The following is a 14167-nucleotide window of genomic DNA, read 5'->3' as shown; positions in this document are numbered from 1 at the left end:
TCCTACCTCACAGGTGCTTTTGTGGGGATAAATGCATTAAAGATTGGGAGGTGCACAGGTACTACAGTAATGAGGCCCACATCAATACTTCAGTTGGTATCTAAGTATGTGTGGCTGGGATGGTTTGGGACTCAGTCAAGAGAGAGCCTATAGGTTGCCAGTTTGAATCCAGCTTGAGTAGGTAGGGACTTTGGTGGAGATTTTTCAAAGTGACCTAAGGGAGTCTCAATGGAGCTGGGTGCCTTACACCCTTAGGCCCCACTGAAAATTCAAGCCTTGTAGTTCCCACCATCTGAAATTTTATTCAGTCTCCAGTACAAAATGAGTAGTTTAGCTCCCACTTATCTGCTGGGAACTGGACTATCACATCATGCAAACCACACCACCACAGACAATTCTAATTAACTCCCTTGTTGCTAGTCTTAGCAGAGATCAAGAACTGATTGGACCATCGCGCATGAACCCCAAATTTGAGATGTTCGCATTGTTTTGATTTGGAAAAAGGGGCTTTATTTCCCAACAAGATTTTGTATCCAGTTTTTCTGAGAGAAATTCAACCTGTTAGAAATTTGAAATTTCAAATCAAACCATGCAAAATTGCCAGTGATTTCATATTTCTGTGCAAATCTGCCTTTTTCCCCTAAAATTGCTACCCACAAAAATATTTGCACAGCCTGAATTTTCATTGTTGTGTGATTTAGGACAGGAGTGGAAATAGTTTCACTACAGCACATTCAGTCTCTGAATTGTGTATTTTTCAAATTGTATCTTCAGACTACTTGACAAACTTGTCTATTTCCCCCTTCCCAACTTTCCCCATGTAGGACCCCTGCTTAAGCTCCACCTTCATTATTTGTATTTGCAAGAGTGCCCAGAGGACTCTGAGTTCTCCATGTGTAAAAATCCTGAAGCTCAAATACTGAAATGATTTGCCCTGTGTAGGGCAGATACTCAGCTGCTGATATAAATGAGGACAGCACCACTGAAGTCAATGGTGCTGTGACAACTTCCCTCAGCTGAGGATCTGTCCCTGAGTCTTTGGAAGAGTTGAGAATAGAACCTACAACCATAAGAAACTGAATCAGCACTTAGAGTTCTGGTGAGACAATAAGAATCAAGCTCCCTCTCCCACAGATGTATCGGCTCTGGAGAGCTAATGGAAATAAAGGATGTAATTGGTTATCAGCTATAATTCAGAGCTACATGAGGAAGAGATGATCCCCAGGCACTGGAGGATCTAGAGATGGATCCCCAGGCACTTGAGATGATCCCCAGTGCTCTTTCCACTAAGGGTACATCTACACAGTCTGCAGCAGCAAGCCTTCAAAGTGCAGGTCAACATACCTGGCCTTGTGCTAACACTATAACAATAGCTGTGTAGACAGTGCTTGAAATTGAAGCACAGGCTGGCACTTGGTCTCTGACTGCCACCCCCATCCCTAGACTTGAAAGCCTGAGCCACGTCGACACAGCTGTTTTTAGTTCGGTAGTGCAAGCCAGAGTCTGCTGTGGGCTGTGTAGATGTACCTTAGGTGACTCTGAGGGACTAAACTCCTAGTTCTTCACAGAGCAGTTGCATTTTTAAATATGGTTGTGATCAGATGACAAATATGCAAAGGTGACACCTTCTCACGGAGCTGTCAGCATCACTTCCTCATGCGGCTCTGAATTATAGCTGATAACTAATTACATCCTTTTTTTCCACTAGCTCTCCAGAATCGATATATCTGTGGGGGAGGGAGCTGGATTCTTATTGCCTCACCAAAACTCTAAGTTCTGATTCAGTTTCTTATAGATGATGGTGTAAGAGATATAAATAGCCCAGATGGATTTTCAGATATTAGAGAAAATTTTCATCACTGGTGCTTAGAAAAACTATTTTAGGATTTACAGACTGAGCAAATCTGGTGTAGAATCACTGAGGAGAAAAATGGAATGTAGTGATATCATTTTGTAGTCACTTTAATACCCTGGATCATACATTTTCAGGGTGAATCACTGACATTTGTGCTGATTCATTTTCCTCCAAAGCATTCCAACGGTAAATGTACCTGTTTCTCAGACTACATCTTGAGGGGTTTTTATGTGTAGGTCTCTAATTTTCATCATAAGATGTCAGTTTTTCTAATTCCATGATGTTTATGTTCCATTATGTTCTAATTCCATAATTTTTCTAATTCCATTATGTTCCCCTCAGCACAGTGAGGAATGTCAGAACCAGCCATGATGGGGGCAACACCATATACAAAAAAGCGATTTTCCGAAGCTATGTGGATAGTACCTTTACAACTCGGGAGCCTGAAGGGGAATATGAAGAACACCTGGGTATCCTGGGTCCTGTTATCAGGGCTGAGGTGGATGATGTCATCCACGTAAGTCAAGGCTTCATGTGTTTGGTGCATGAAGGTTTCTTACAATGATCTGAAAGGGCTGAGCTAGAACTGGTTGAAAAATATCAGTCATTTCTGGTGGGATATCGTGTAAAATTTATTTTTTTCTCAACTTCCCACCCCAAAAAGCTTTTGTTTTTTAACACAAAACCAAAAAGTTGGGGGGGGGGGAGATTTTTCAAAAACTGTTTTTAGTTCTACAAAAAAATTGCTGTTTGAAAACTGAAAATTTCCCCCACAACTCAACTGAAACGTAAATTTTTTTCAATGAAAATCCTGAAACTTGAGACAAAAATGAAAATGTTTACATTTGTCTGAAAAGTCATCTTTTGTCTTAAAAATATTTTGATGTAAAAATGTTGAGCAGTTCTAGTATAAATGGAACTCGCTGGTCAGTATGTGTTACAGGTCCCCTCTCTGAGCGAATTCTCAGAGGATCGGAGTTGTCACAGTCCCCCCACACTCTCAGCCAGCTATGGAGCTTTAGCTCAAGTTGTAGCCACTCATGCTTTTAGTTCTGGAGGTCCTCACGTCAATCCCAGCATGGTGGCCAAGATGCCGGCCATCACATGAATGCTAAGGATGATGTGGAAGCAATACAAATAATAAATACAATACAAGGGATTATAGCTAGTAGTAACTGGGGAATATTACAAAAGGGCACACTTCCTGTGAATGAGATCTTTGAGGCGGTGGAATAGTCTTCCCCAAGGGAAGTGGTCTCCATCTCTTGGGACTTAAAACTGGGCAGTGTTTTAGAATATTTACTGTAAGGAAGGTGTTGACCCCTAGTGGGATAGATTGAATGGGACATGATAGCTCTTTGAGTAGTGTCTCTGTGGGTACTCCACTTTAAGTGGTGGTGCATCCCTCGATCAGAGATTTATGGTAGCAGGGTCCGTGTGGGTCGCGGGTGCGCAGTAGGCGTCCCTTGGCGCCATTAGTGCTGTGTGTAGCATGCGCACGACCCAAGCCCTCCAGTTCCTTCTCAACCGTCCTCTGCTGAAGAGGGAGCGAAGGGGCAGTCTTAGCAGTTCTCCCTAAAAACGGTTAAGAAATAGCTTTTAGATAAATATTTAGATAAGCTATTAGAGAGAGAGTTAGAGTTAGTGTTAGTAAAACAAAAACAAATTTCTTGTTAATTCGTTAGACAATATCGCACCCCCCCAAGGGGCGGTTATTAGTTAAAATGCCGGGGTCTCCAGGGTTCAAACGATGCGGCTCCTGCCGTGATGCCATGCCCGTTTCAGATGGACACTCTTTATGCATACGCTGCCTGGGTGAGGGACATATTCCCCAGAAATACTCCCACTGCAGCAACCTGAGAGCCAGAGCCCAGCAGGACAGGGATCTCCAGCTTAAAATGATCTTGATGGAGAAGTCCCTCCAGCCTGAGAAGGACAAGCAAACGGCCTCTCTGGGCGCTCCTCAAGATGGAAAAGGAGACCTACCTTCTGAAAAACCAAAAAAGCGGGCTCAAACATCTCTGCAGAGAGGTCTGCGAAAACAGGGGCGGTCTCCTGCCAGGACACTGCCTCTGATGCCATCTTCCTCTCGGGTGAGCACCTATAACACTCCAGGCACCTCTGGCACTGCCGAGGTCTGAGCGAGAGAAGTGGAGTTGAGTCGCTGACAAAAACATGCCTCCTCCATAGCACTGAGCTCGCCAGTATGGGGCTTAGCACCACGTGTCTCAGGCACCATGCCTCCACCCCTGACACCGACAAATCAGTTGGCACCGGAAGATACTACCAAGTCAGCACAGAGGGCAATGGCCAAACAACAACACTGGTCGGCACCAACTCCATCAACAAAAGAGAAAGCACCCCTGGCACCGACTACTCAGAAATGGGCACTGGCACCATCTCTCCTGCCCCAGAGAGACTTAGAAATCTCATTGGCACCACATTCACCAATACTCAGTGCCAAGGGCTCACCCACAGGCTCCAGAGGAGATCACAGCCCACAAGACATGGCACAGTTCTTTAGTGATGAAGAGGAGGAGATGCAGGGACAATACCCCCATCTCACTTAAGGCCCATCGACCAATGTGGAGCGACATGGGTCCGAAACACCAGATGAACCAACCATGGTGTGGACCTCCATGGATGTACCCTCCTATGGCTTTCCCAATGCAATGGGCACATTGGGAACCCTGGAGCGCATAGGGGTCAGCGTTCTAGACCGTCCACAGCACATAGATGTGAACTGTGCTCTAACCTAGCATCTCCCACACCACAACCCTCAGAGTCACAGGAAGGGGGAGAGGACACAGAGCCGGGCACAGACCATGGTACATCTCCTGTGCGCAATTCATCTTTCTCCACAGATGAGGTGATTATGCCCCCACTGCCAACCTCAGCGGATTACTTTAAACAGTTTCAAGAGCTGTTGGAGAGAGTCACGCAAATCCAAGACATCCCGCTAGAGGAGATAAAGATAAACGAGCACAAGCTGGTACAAATACTGCAACCTGCATCTACCTCCAAGATTGCCCTTCCCATCAACAAGGCCCTCTTGGATCCTGCGGAGACAGGCTGGCAGACACCTGCCTCTATTCCACCCACCTGCAAAAGAGTGGATAGACAATATTATGTACCATCCTAGGGGGCAGACTTTCTATTTGTGCACCCGCCTCCTAACTCTGTAGTTGTCAAGGCAGTAAAACACCATAACAAACAGCCATAATTCAAGGTTATACCCCATGACAAAGAACACAAAAGACTTGACTTCTTCGGACACAAGGTATATTCCTCCGGCGCCCTTCAGTTTCAGGTGGCCAATTATTCTGCACTACTGGCCAAATACAGTTACAACAACTATGGGAAACTTGCCCAGCTCACCTCTGAGCTACCAGAAGAGAAAAACACAATTCCAGGCCATCATCACCGAGGGCCAGCTCAGAGGTAAAACAGCCCTTCAGGCAGCATTGGACACAGCAGACACAGCAGCCAGAATGACGGACACAGCCACAGTAATGCACCGAGCCTCATGGCTTCCAGCCTCGGGGATACAAAAAGAACTCCAGACAAAAGTAGAGGACTTCTCTTTTGACCGGGAACAACTCTTCTCTCAGAAGACAGACAAGGTCCTTTATTCAATGAAGGATTCTTGGGCCACACTTTGGGGATTTACAGCCGCCCTGCAAAAAGAAGGAAATACCAACCATCTCAGAGACCTAGAGACTCCTCAAACAGGCAACAACACCAGCGTCAACGATCACAACACCAGCGACCACCTCAATCTCTGGCGCCGACTTCTCAGGCAACACCTCCAAAACCGCAACTTTGAAAAGTTGGTCGAGGGTCTGAACGACCTCCCTCATGAAACAGTGCTCACGTCTGACCCATCCCCAATTTTTGGCCATCGACTCCAGCTATTTTACCACATCTAGGCCACCATAACATCAGACCAATGGGTGTTGGAAGTTATCAAGTCAGGATACACTATTCCCTTTAACTCCTGCCCACTTACCCTACCCCCTTCCCTGTCCCTTTTCAGGGACCCTTCTCACGAGCACCTACTACAACAAAAAGTCAATCATCTTCTACAACTAGGTGCCGTGGAACAAGTACCACTACAATTCAGAGGGAAGGGATTCTACTCCTGTTACTTCCTGACCCAGAAGAAGAGCAGGGGATGGAGACCCATCCTGGATCTACAGAAGCTCAGCAAGTTTCTCAGATCCCAAAAATTCAAGATGCTCACATTGGGTACGATACTCCCAGCGCTGCAACAGGGGGACTGGTTTTCAGCCCTCAACCTCCAAGATGCTTATTTCCATATCACCATTCATCCTGCCCACAGAAAATGTCTGTGATTCATGGTAGACGAGAACACTTCCAATACGGAGTACTACTGTTCGGCCTATCCACGGCACCAAGAGTCTTCTCAAAACTCTAGCGGGGGTAGCGACTCATCTGCACAAAAAGGGGATAATGATTTTTCTCAGCCTGGACGATTGCCTTATCAAAGGCCCAACTCTACGAGTCACAATGGATGCAGTCCGGTCCACTATCACATTATTCCGGGATCTGGGTCTACAAATAAACGAACGGAAATAACCATAAACCCAGTCGAACAACTAGACTTTATCGGGGCACACTTCGACGCTATAGAAGCCAAGGTGTCATTACCCCTTACCAGATTCACGAACCTCATCCAAGAGGTACAAGTCAGTCCTCAAGTTCAGGCTCGCACTGTCCTACAATTATTAGAACACACGCCAGCCACGACATTCATGGTACGACATGCAAGACTACATATTCATAGTCTACAAGGTTGGCTAAGCATGGTATACATACCAAGCAAACACAACCTACACAAACGGCTCAAAGTTCCATGAAATGTCCTCAATTCATTACAAAGCTGGACAAGGCCACAAAATATCTGTATGGGTATCCCTTTTCAACAGAAACCCCTGACAACAGTAATCATCACAGATGCCTCACTGATAGTCTTGGGTGCTCACATGAGTCAACACATATACAAGGCAAATGGTCTCCCAGAGAGACTCCCACTGCACATCAATTTGCTAGAGCTACGAGCAGTCAGCAATGCCTGCAGACACTTCCTACCTCATATACGAAACAAATCCATTTGAATTATGACCAACAATATTGCCTGCATGTTCTACGTCAACAGGCAAGGAAGAGCTCGCTCACATTCCCTATGCACAGAAGCCATGAGACTTTGGAATTGGTGCGTACAATACAATGTAAACATCTCAGCGTGTTACCTGCCAGGCTGTCAGAATGCAACAGCAGACACGCTCAGCAGCTACTTCTCCCAGGATCACGAATGGGAGATGAATGGAGAGGTCCTGAGTTCAATCTTCAAATGGTGGGGCATGATTGATGAGCTCGATCAGAGTCCATCTTGCTGCCATTTCATCATTCCACCGAGAGATCGATGGAACTCCGACGTTCACACACCCAACTACAAAACGCTTCCTCAAGGGTCTCCGAAATGTTTACTCAGACGTGCAATGACCTACACCAACATGGCACCTCAACCTGGTACTGCAATGCCTCACCGGACCGCCATTTGAACCCTTAGCCACCTGCTCATTTTCTCTAACTTCTTTGACCAGGCTCTCTGGTACATAAAGGGAACAGATGAGTTACATAAAAATCAGGAGCAAGAAAAGGGGGAGACAAAAGCCAACCCTAATCTTGGAACTCCATCCTCAGAGTGAGGGAGAAAAGACAAGCTCCTGGCCCTGGCAGTCCGCCTCTGGGGTGAGGGAGATACATACTAGAGAAACTCCCATTGACATCAGTGGGAATTACATACACTGGGATCTAGTATTACTGTAGAACTAGCTTGTGCCCCATCTAACACAGCCAGCCAGGGGTGTAGGAAAGAATAAAGACTCCCTGTCCCCCTTGTGCAACCCATTGTACTCCTGCCTGGAACTGGGGTTCTCCCAGGAATGCAGGGGCTGCTCCCAACTTGCTCCCTCTTGGGAACAATGCTGGAAAGGGGGCAGGGAGTAGGCGGAGCCATTACCCTGCTCCCCACATACTACTAGCTGTGCACAGTTGAGTTTGCTGCACCCCGTAAAGATGTGTCACGAGTTACACTCCCCACCTCCAACCAGGCACAATCTAGCCCATAATCAGTAGACAAATCTGAATCCTGAATTTGTACTTTACACAGTTCATGGGTGTTTTATGCCTGGGATCTTGGTTTAGGCCCAAATCTGCTAATCAAGAATCTGCTTGTATTTATTTTCTAGGTTCATTTTAAAAATCTGGCATCCAGACCATATTCCCTCCATTCCCATGGGCTTTTGTATGAGAAATCCTCTGAGGGAAGCAGTTATGAAGATGAGTCTCCAGACTGGTTCAAAAAGGATGATGCAGTTCAGCCAAATGACACCTATACCTATGTATGGTTTGCAACCAAGCGGTCTGGACCTATGCAACCTGGAGCAACCTGTAGGTCCTGGGCCTATTACTCCGGTGTAAACCCGGTAAGGAAATCTAAGCAGAAGGGTGCTGGAGTCTGTTGGATAACAGCTACTATGTCTTGTTGCTGAAATACTGGCTTCACAGCACTTTGCATTGCTTCCTATTCTTTTGGGCCTGATTCACCACTCTCTTGTTCCTCATCTAATCATTTATGCCTATGCAAAGTGAATATAAATTGCTGCCACTGGCATGAGTGGATGGAGAATTCTGATTTGATAGCATTTCATAGCCGCTTTGCATAGAGTTCAGTAACTACACAAGGCAATGGGGAATCAGGCCCTCTACCCCAAATGTAGGGCCTGAGCCAAAGTCTTTCTGTTGAGTTCAGTAGACTTTTGGATCAGGCCCTTAGTTAGGAATATAGCATAGCTGAGAGATTCTCCCAGCCCCCATGTTTGCAATGTGATGTGCAAATACATCTTGGATCTGGGTTCCTCATCTGTAAAATGGGACCTTTACCCAACCTTTATTCATTAATTAAGTCTTACTTCTGTACCTGATAAATTGGTTGAAGTAATCATTCAAATAGAATAATAAAAGATCTGGAAGATCATGGTATGATAGGGTCTATCCAGCATGGTTTCTGTAAAGGAAAGTTGTGTCGCTAATCTCTTGGAATCCTTTGACTGTGTCAGTAAAATAGCAGATAAAGCAGAATCAAATGGCATATTTTATGTACACTTTCAAAAGGCCGTTGACAAGGTCACGCACAGCAGGCTACTGAAGAAAGTAAGTAATCATAGAATGCAAGGCTGAGTATAGTCATGGATCAAATGCTGGTTAAAAGAGTGAATAAACAGTAAGATTAAATGGACAATTTTCATGATGGCAAAAGGCTACAGCAAGGGGCCACACGGTTCTGATTAGCACCAGTGTTGTTCAATACATTTTTTAATGACCTGGAAAGCGGGAGAGGTGAATAGTGAGGTAGCAATATCCATTGATGATCCAATTAATTTAGGTTAGCCAAGTCCAGAGAAGACTGTGAAGACTTAACCAAGCTAGTTGAATGGGCAACATGATAGTAGATTCAATTCAGTATTGATGTGTACAAATAATCCGTATTGGACAGAAAATGTGAAACTACTTGCACCTTATGTGGTTCTAAATTAACCATATCAACTCAGGATATGATCAGGATCAACTGAGCGTCACTGCAGACAGATCGATGAAAACCTCTGCTCAGTGTGCAGCTTGTAGTTGAAAAAGCAAACAAAATGTTATGATGCATATGGAATAGGATGGGGAACAATACAGAAACGATTATAATGCCATTTTATAATCAGTGGTACAGCCTCCTCTGGAACTGGCCACCCATGTCAAAAAGGATATTGCAGAACTAGATAGGGATCAGAGACTGGCACCATAAGTTTAGGGGCATTTAAAAAACATGAAAAAAATCTGGCACTGGCCACGGTTGGAGACAGGATGCTGAATTGGACGGGCCTGACATCTGATCCAGTCTGGCAATTCCTGTGCACCGATGTTAACACTTGTAAGGGAAAATCCTCAAATGAAAGCCCCTGTGAATGTGCAAATTGTTATTAATGAAGTATTATGGGAAACCCTAACTTTTACTTGTAATTTGTATTTATTGCCTTCCAGGAGAAAGATATTCACTCAGGCTTGATTGGTCCAATCTTGATCTGTCGAAAGGGAACGGTCAGTACAAGTAACAGGCCAGTAGATACCCAAGAGTTTGTCCTGCTTTTTATGGTCTTTGATGAAGAGAAAAGTTGGTACTTTGATAAGCATTCCAAAGGGACTTACACTGAGAAGACCTCAGAAGTGCAAAAATACCACAAATTCCATGGTACTAATGTTTCCCTTTGTCAGTTATCCATGTTGGGAGGGAAGAGGGAGGAATTAAAAAGATCTCAACCCAGCTTCTCTTGGTGCACTTCAACTTTGCACGCACACATCATTTGCATGCACGTATTTAATTTTTTTTTTGCACTATTCCTTGTGCATATAAAAATAGAATATGCATATAGACTAGAGCTGGTTGGAAAATTTTGACAAAAACAGAAAAAATGTTTTTGTTAACATTTTCCACAGAAAATTGACTTTTTGCCAAAAAATTGAAGTTTTCAGGTTTTGGACAGGAAGTTTTCAGTTGTAGGCTAAAAACCGTAAACTCCCTGGTTCTTCAGTTTTTCAACACAAGTTGAAGTTTTCCATGGAAAACAGAACCTTTCTGTGAGAATTTCATTTAAAAAAAAAATGAATTTTCTATTAAGAAGCAGTTTCAAGAGAATTTTCAGCCAGGCCTAGCACAGGCCCCACCTGCTCTATTTGGGCAGGAGAGCTGGTAGGAAAATTTCAACTGAAACAGTTTTCAATGTAATTGAAAATGCTGATCTGATTACACCAAAAAATGGTGTAAAATTGCGTCAGTTTTAATTACATTTCCCACAAAAATATATTTTTGTGTTTCAGAAAAATTTTGAACTTCCTCATGAAACAGAATATACTGGTTTCAGCCAGCTCTAATTGGCACAGATGGGGCTTTGTGCATAGCGGGTGGATATTCAGACATGCTTGGCATCCACAACAGAATCTGGCTCTTCAGAAGAATTCAGTTCCCACTTAGGTACCAAAAGAAGTGTCCAATTATTCCAAAGAGCTCAGGACCCAGCAGCTCCCCGCATTCACAACAATGAGAGGTGTTGGGTGCTGCACACTTTTGAAAATCTGATCACTTCATTTAGGTGCCTAAATGGGAGATCTCTTTTGGAAACTTGGCCGTAAAGTACTATTATTCATGTGAATAAGTGACGGTATGTAAAAATGGAAGCCATGTTTTTAAAATATGGTCCTTAATGTCAGACATAAGTCAGATCTATTGACATTAATAGAGTGTGTCTCATTATAGTCAAGCCCCCTGTACTCTACAGCAAGCTGTGCTTAAATGCTGTGGCCTGGTCTCTGCATTCTCTGGCACTCAGGTGCAGCAGGCGGTGAATTCTGTGGCACTTGCATTTAAATTTGAAAAATGGAGTTTTTCTGAATGTAATATTATAATGAATATTGCCATCCACACAGTAACCTCTGTTAGTTTATTTTAATATTAAATCCCCCAACTGAGGAGATGAGAGGCAGTTTGGGATTGGATTAAGCACATTTGCTGGATGTTTCCACTAAAATGATCAGTAGTGAAATAGTTACCAAAGCTGACATTTAAATCATCACATTTTACATTTCAGAATCAATGCACGATTCAGATGAAGTGGATAGTTCACACCTCTCAGAGCTATTGCTTTAGGCTGTCTGCAATCTCAGGGAGACATTTGGATATTGCTTAACACTTGATTCATATTTTCTAGACCTTTTTTTTCCACTACCAGCAGGAACCCTGGGGGCTTTTCCCTTGAAATCTTCAGAGCTGCAACACCCACTTGATAATGACCCTTTAAGAGGAAACAACTTAATTTAGGGCCCCTAATATAGGCTTTATGGAGTTAGTTTGGCTCACAAACGTAATATGAATCAAGCTGGCCTCATGTTTGACTCATTCAAAGAGATAAATTTCAACACTATCTTACTTTAACTGTTCAAGAGTTTCTGGGGCTTTTGTTAATTTTGTTTCCACCAGGGAGGTAGAAAGCATTCCCGCTTATTTGAATGACCATCAACTTCACTTGCAATGACACTTAATTCATAAACTGAGAAGGTCATTATTATATGTTGACACTAGAGATTGGCATGGACCAGGACACCACATCTGAAACGCTATAGGCTTTGGGGTCATTTGGATCTAGATCCAATCTGTATCCTCTGGTCAAACTCTATCTGACATCTTTATTATCTCTCAGCTGGAGTGTGTTTCTTTTATCTCTCTTGTAATATTTTCCTTTTCAGCCATTAATGGGATCATATATCACTTGCAAGGACTGAGGATGTATAAAGATGAACTGGTCCGATGGCACTTGTTGAATATGGGCGGATCAGAAGATATTCACGTGGTTCACTTTCACGGTCAGACCTTCACAGAAGTCCCTGGGCATCAGCTTGGTGTCTACCCTCTCCTTCCAGGTACATATCAGCTCAGTGTCTTGTCATTTCGACTCATAATTATGAGGCTAAACCCTACACTTGGTAATGTTGGAGTGACTCTACTAAAATTCAGCGTCATTAGATCAGCAGAAGCAGAAATTGGCTTGGGCACATTAAGATAGCGATGGTCAAGCCTTGTGTTTCAAGATGCTAGCTGTTCATTTCCTGTGAGGTTGGAAAGGACTTCCCCAACCCCAGCATCATCTACCTCAGGGGTTCTCAAACTGGGGGTCGGGACCCCACAGGGGGTCGCGAAGTTATTACCTGGGGGATTGCGAGCTGTCAGCCTCCACCCCAAACCCTGCTTTGCCTCCTGCATTTATAATGATGTTAAATATGTTAAAAAGTGTTTTTAATTCATAAGGGGGGGTCGTACTCAGAGGTTTGCTATGTGAAAGGGGTCACCAGTGCAAAAGTTTGAGAACCACTGATCGACCTCATTGAGGTGGGACTGGAGCGGAGGCTGCCCTCCTCTGCAGTGTAAGTTATTGGGCAAGGTTGGAGATGGGGTATGGAGTGCATGGACTGATGTCCTGATCAGGCATAGCAGGTTTGTATAGGGGAGATAGAGGTGGGAGGCAGTCTGCCGCTGACCTGTTGTGTGAACATGGGCAAGTTCCTTTCCTGCTCTGTCCCTCGGTTTCCCCCATTTGCAAAGTGAGGACAATAGTGCTGATTGCCTTTTGTAAAGTGCTTGGAGACTTGTGGCTAGAGACCTTAGTATTCATACTGAAAAGAAAGAGCCCATGAATAACTAGTTAATAATTTCAATAGAGCTCTTTTTTGTTGCCATCAAAATGCTTTTCATACAATCCCACATGACACTGCCATAACCAAACTAGGGAAATTACTATAAGGTGGTTACACAAGAGATTGAAAGACGGTACTCAAAGAGTAGTTATCAGTGGTTCACTGTCAAACTGGGAGGGCTTATCCAGTGGGGTCCATCTGGGGTCACTCCTGGGTCCAGAACTAGTCAATATTTTCATTAATGACATGGATAACGGAGTGCTTGTAAAATTTGCAGGTGGTACCAAGATGGGAGGGGTGCAGGACAGGATTAGAATTCAAAACAACTTTAACAAATTGGAGAATTGGTCTGAAATTAATAGGATGAAATTCAATAAAGACAAGTGCAAAGTACTTCACTTCGGAAGGAAAAATGAAATGCACAAACACAAAATGGGGACTAACTGGCGAGGCGGTAGTACTGCTGAAAAGGATCTGTGGGTTATAGTGGATCACAACTTTAAAATGAGTCAACAATGTGATGCAGTTGTGAAAAAGGCTTAATATCATTCTGGGGTCTATTGACAGGAGTGTTGTATGTAAGACCCGGGAAGTAATTGTCCTGCTCTACACGGCACTGGTGAGGCCTCAGCTGGAGTACTGTGTCCAACTCTGGGCACCATAGGTGCAGAGTCTGTGGGTGCTCCAGGGTCAGACCATCCATGGAGAAAATTTAGCGGGTGCTTAGCACACACCGGCAGCTAAGCTCCACTCCCGCCTGCCGCTGGCCGTCGCCAATCAACTCCTACCCCTCCCTCCCAGTGCCTCCTGTCTGCTGCGGAACAGCTGTGCAGGAGGGGGAGGAGTAGGAATGGGGTGCGCTTGGGGGAGGGGTCAGAAAGAGGCGGGGGTGGAGTGGGGGTTGGAAGAGGGAGGGCGGGGATGGAGGCGTGGCCTGGGGCCGAGCAGGGGTTGAGCACCCCCGGGGGAAATTAGAAGCCGGCCCCTGTGCTGGGC

General features: G+C 44.6%; 1 protein-coding gene across 1 annotated transcript in view; it reads left to right on the top strand.

Moving 5' to 3' along the window:
- Positions 1-14167, top strand: part of LOC144267734 (coagulation factor V-like) — a 63383-nt gene that overhangs the window by 36954 nt on the left and 12262 nt on the right. Inside the window, exons 14-17 of the mRNA XM_077821978.1 lie at positions 2198-2372; positions 8131-8367; positions 9971-10178; positions 12227-12400. Coding sequence (XP_077678104.1) covers positions 2198-2372; positions 8131-8367; positions 9971-10178; positions 12227-12400 — 794 coding nt within the window. The remainder of the gene's footprint in view (positions 1-2197; positions 2373-8130; positions 8368-9970; positions 10179-12226; positions 12401-14167) is intronic.

This window comes from Eretmochelys imbricata, chromosome 1 (genome assembly GCF_965152235.1).
Source record: "Eretmochelys imbricata isolate rEreImb1 chromosome 1, rEreImb1.hap1, whole genome shotgun sequence".
Lineage (NCBI taxonomy): Eukaryota > Metazoa > Chordata > Testudines > Cheloniidae > Eretmochelys > Eretmochelys imbricata.
Note: the sequence above shows the minus strand (reverse complement) of the source record. Positions and strands in the feature narration are given on the sequence as shown.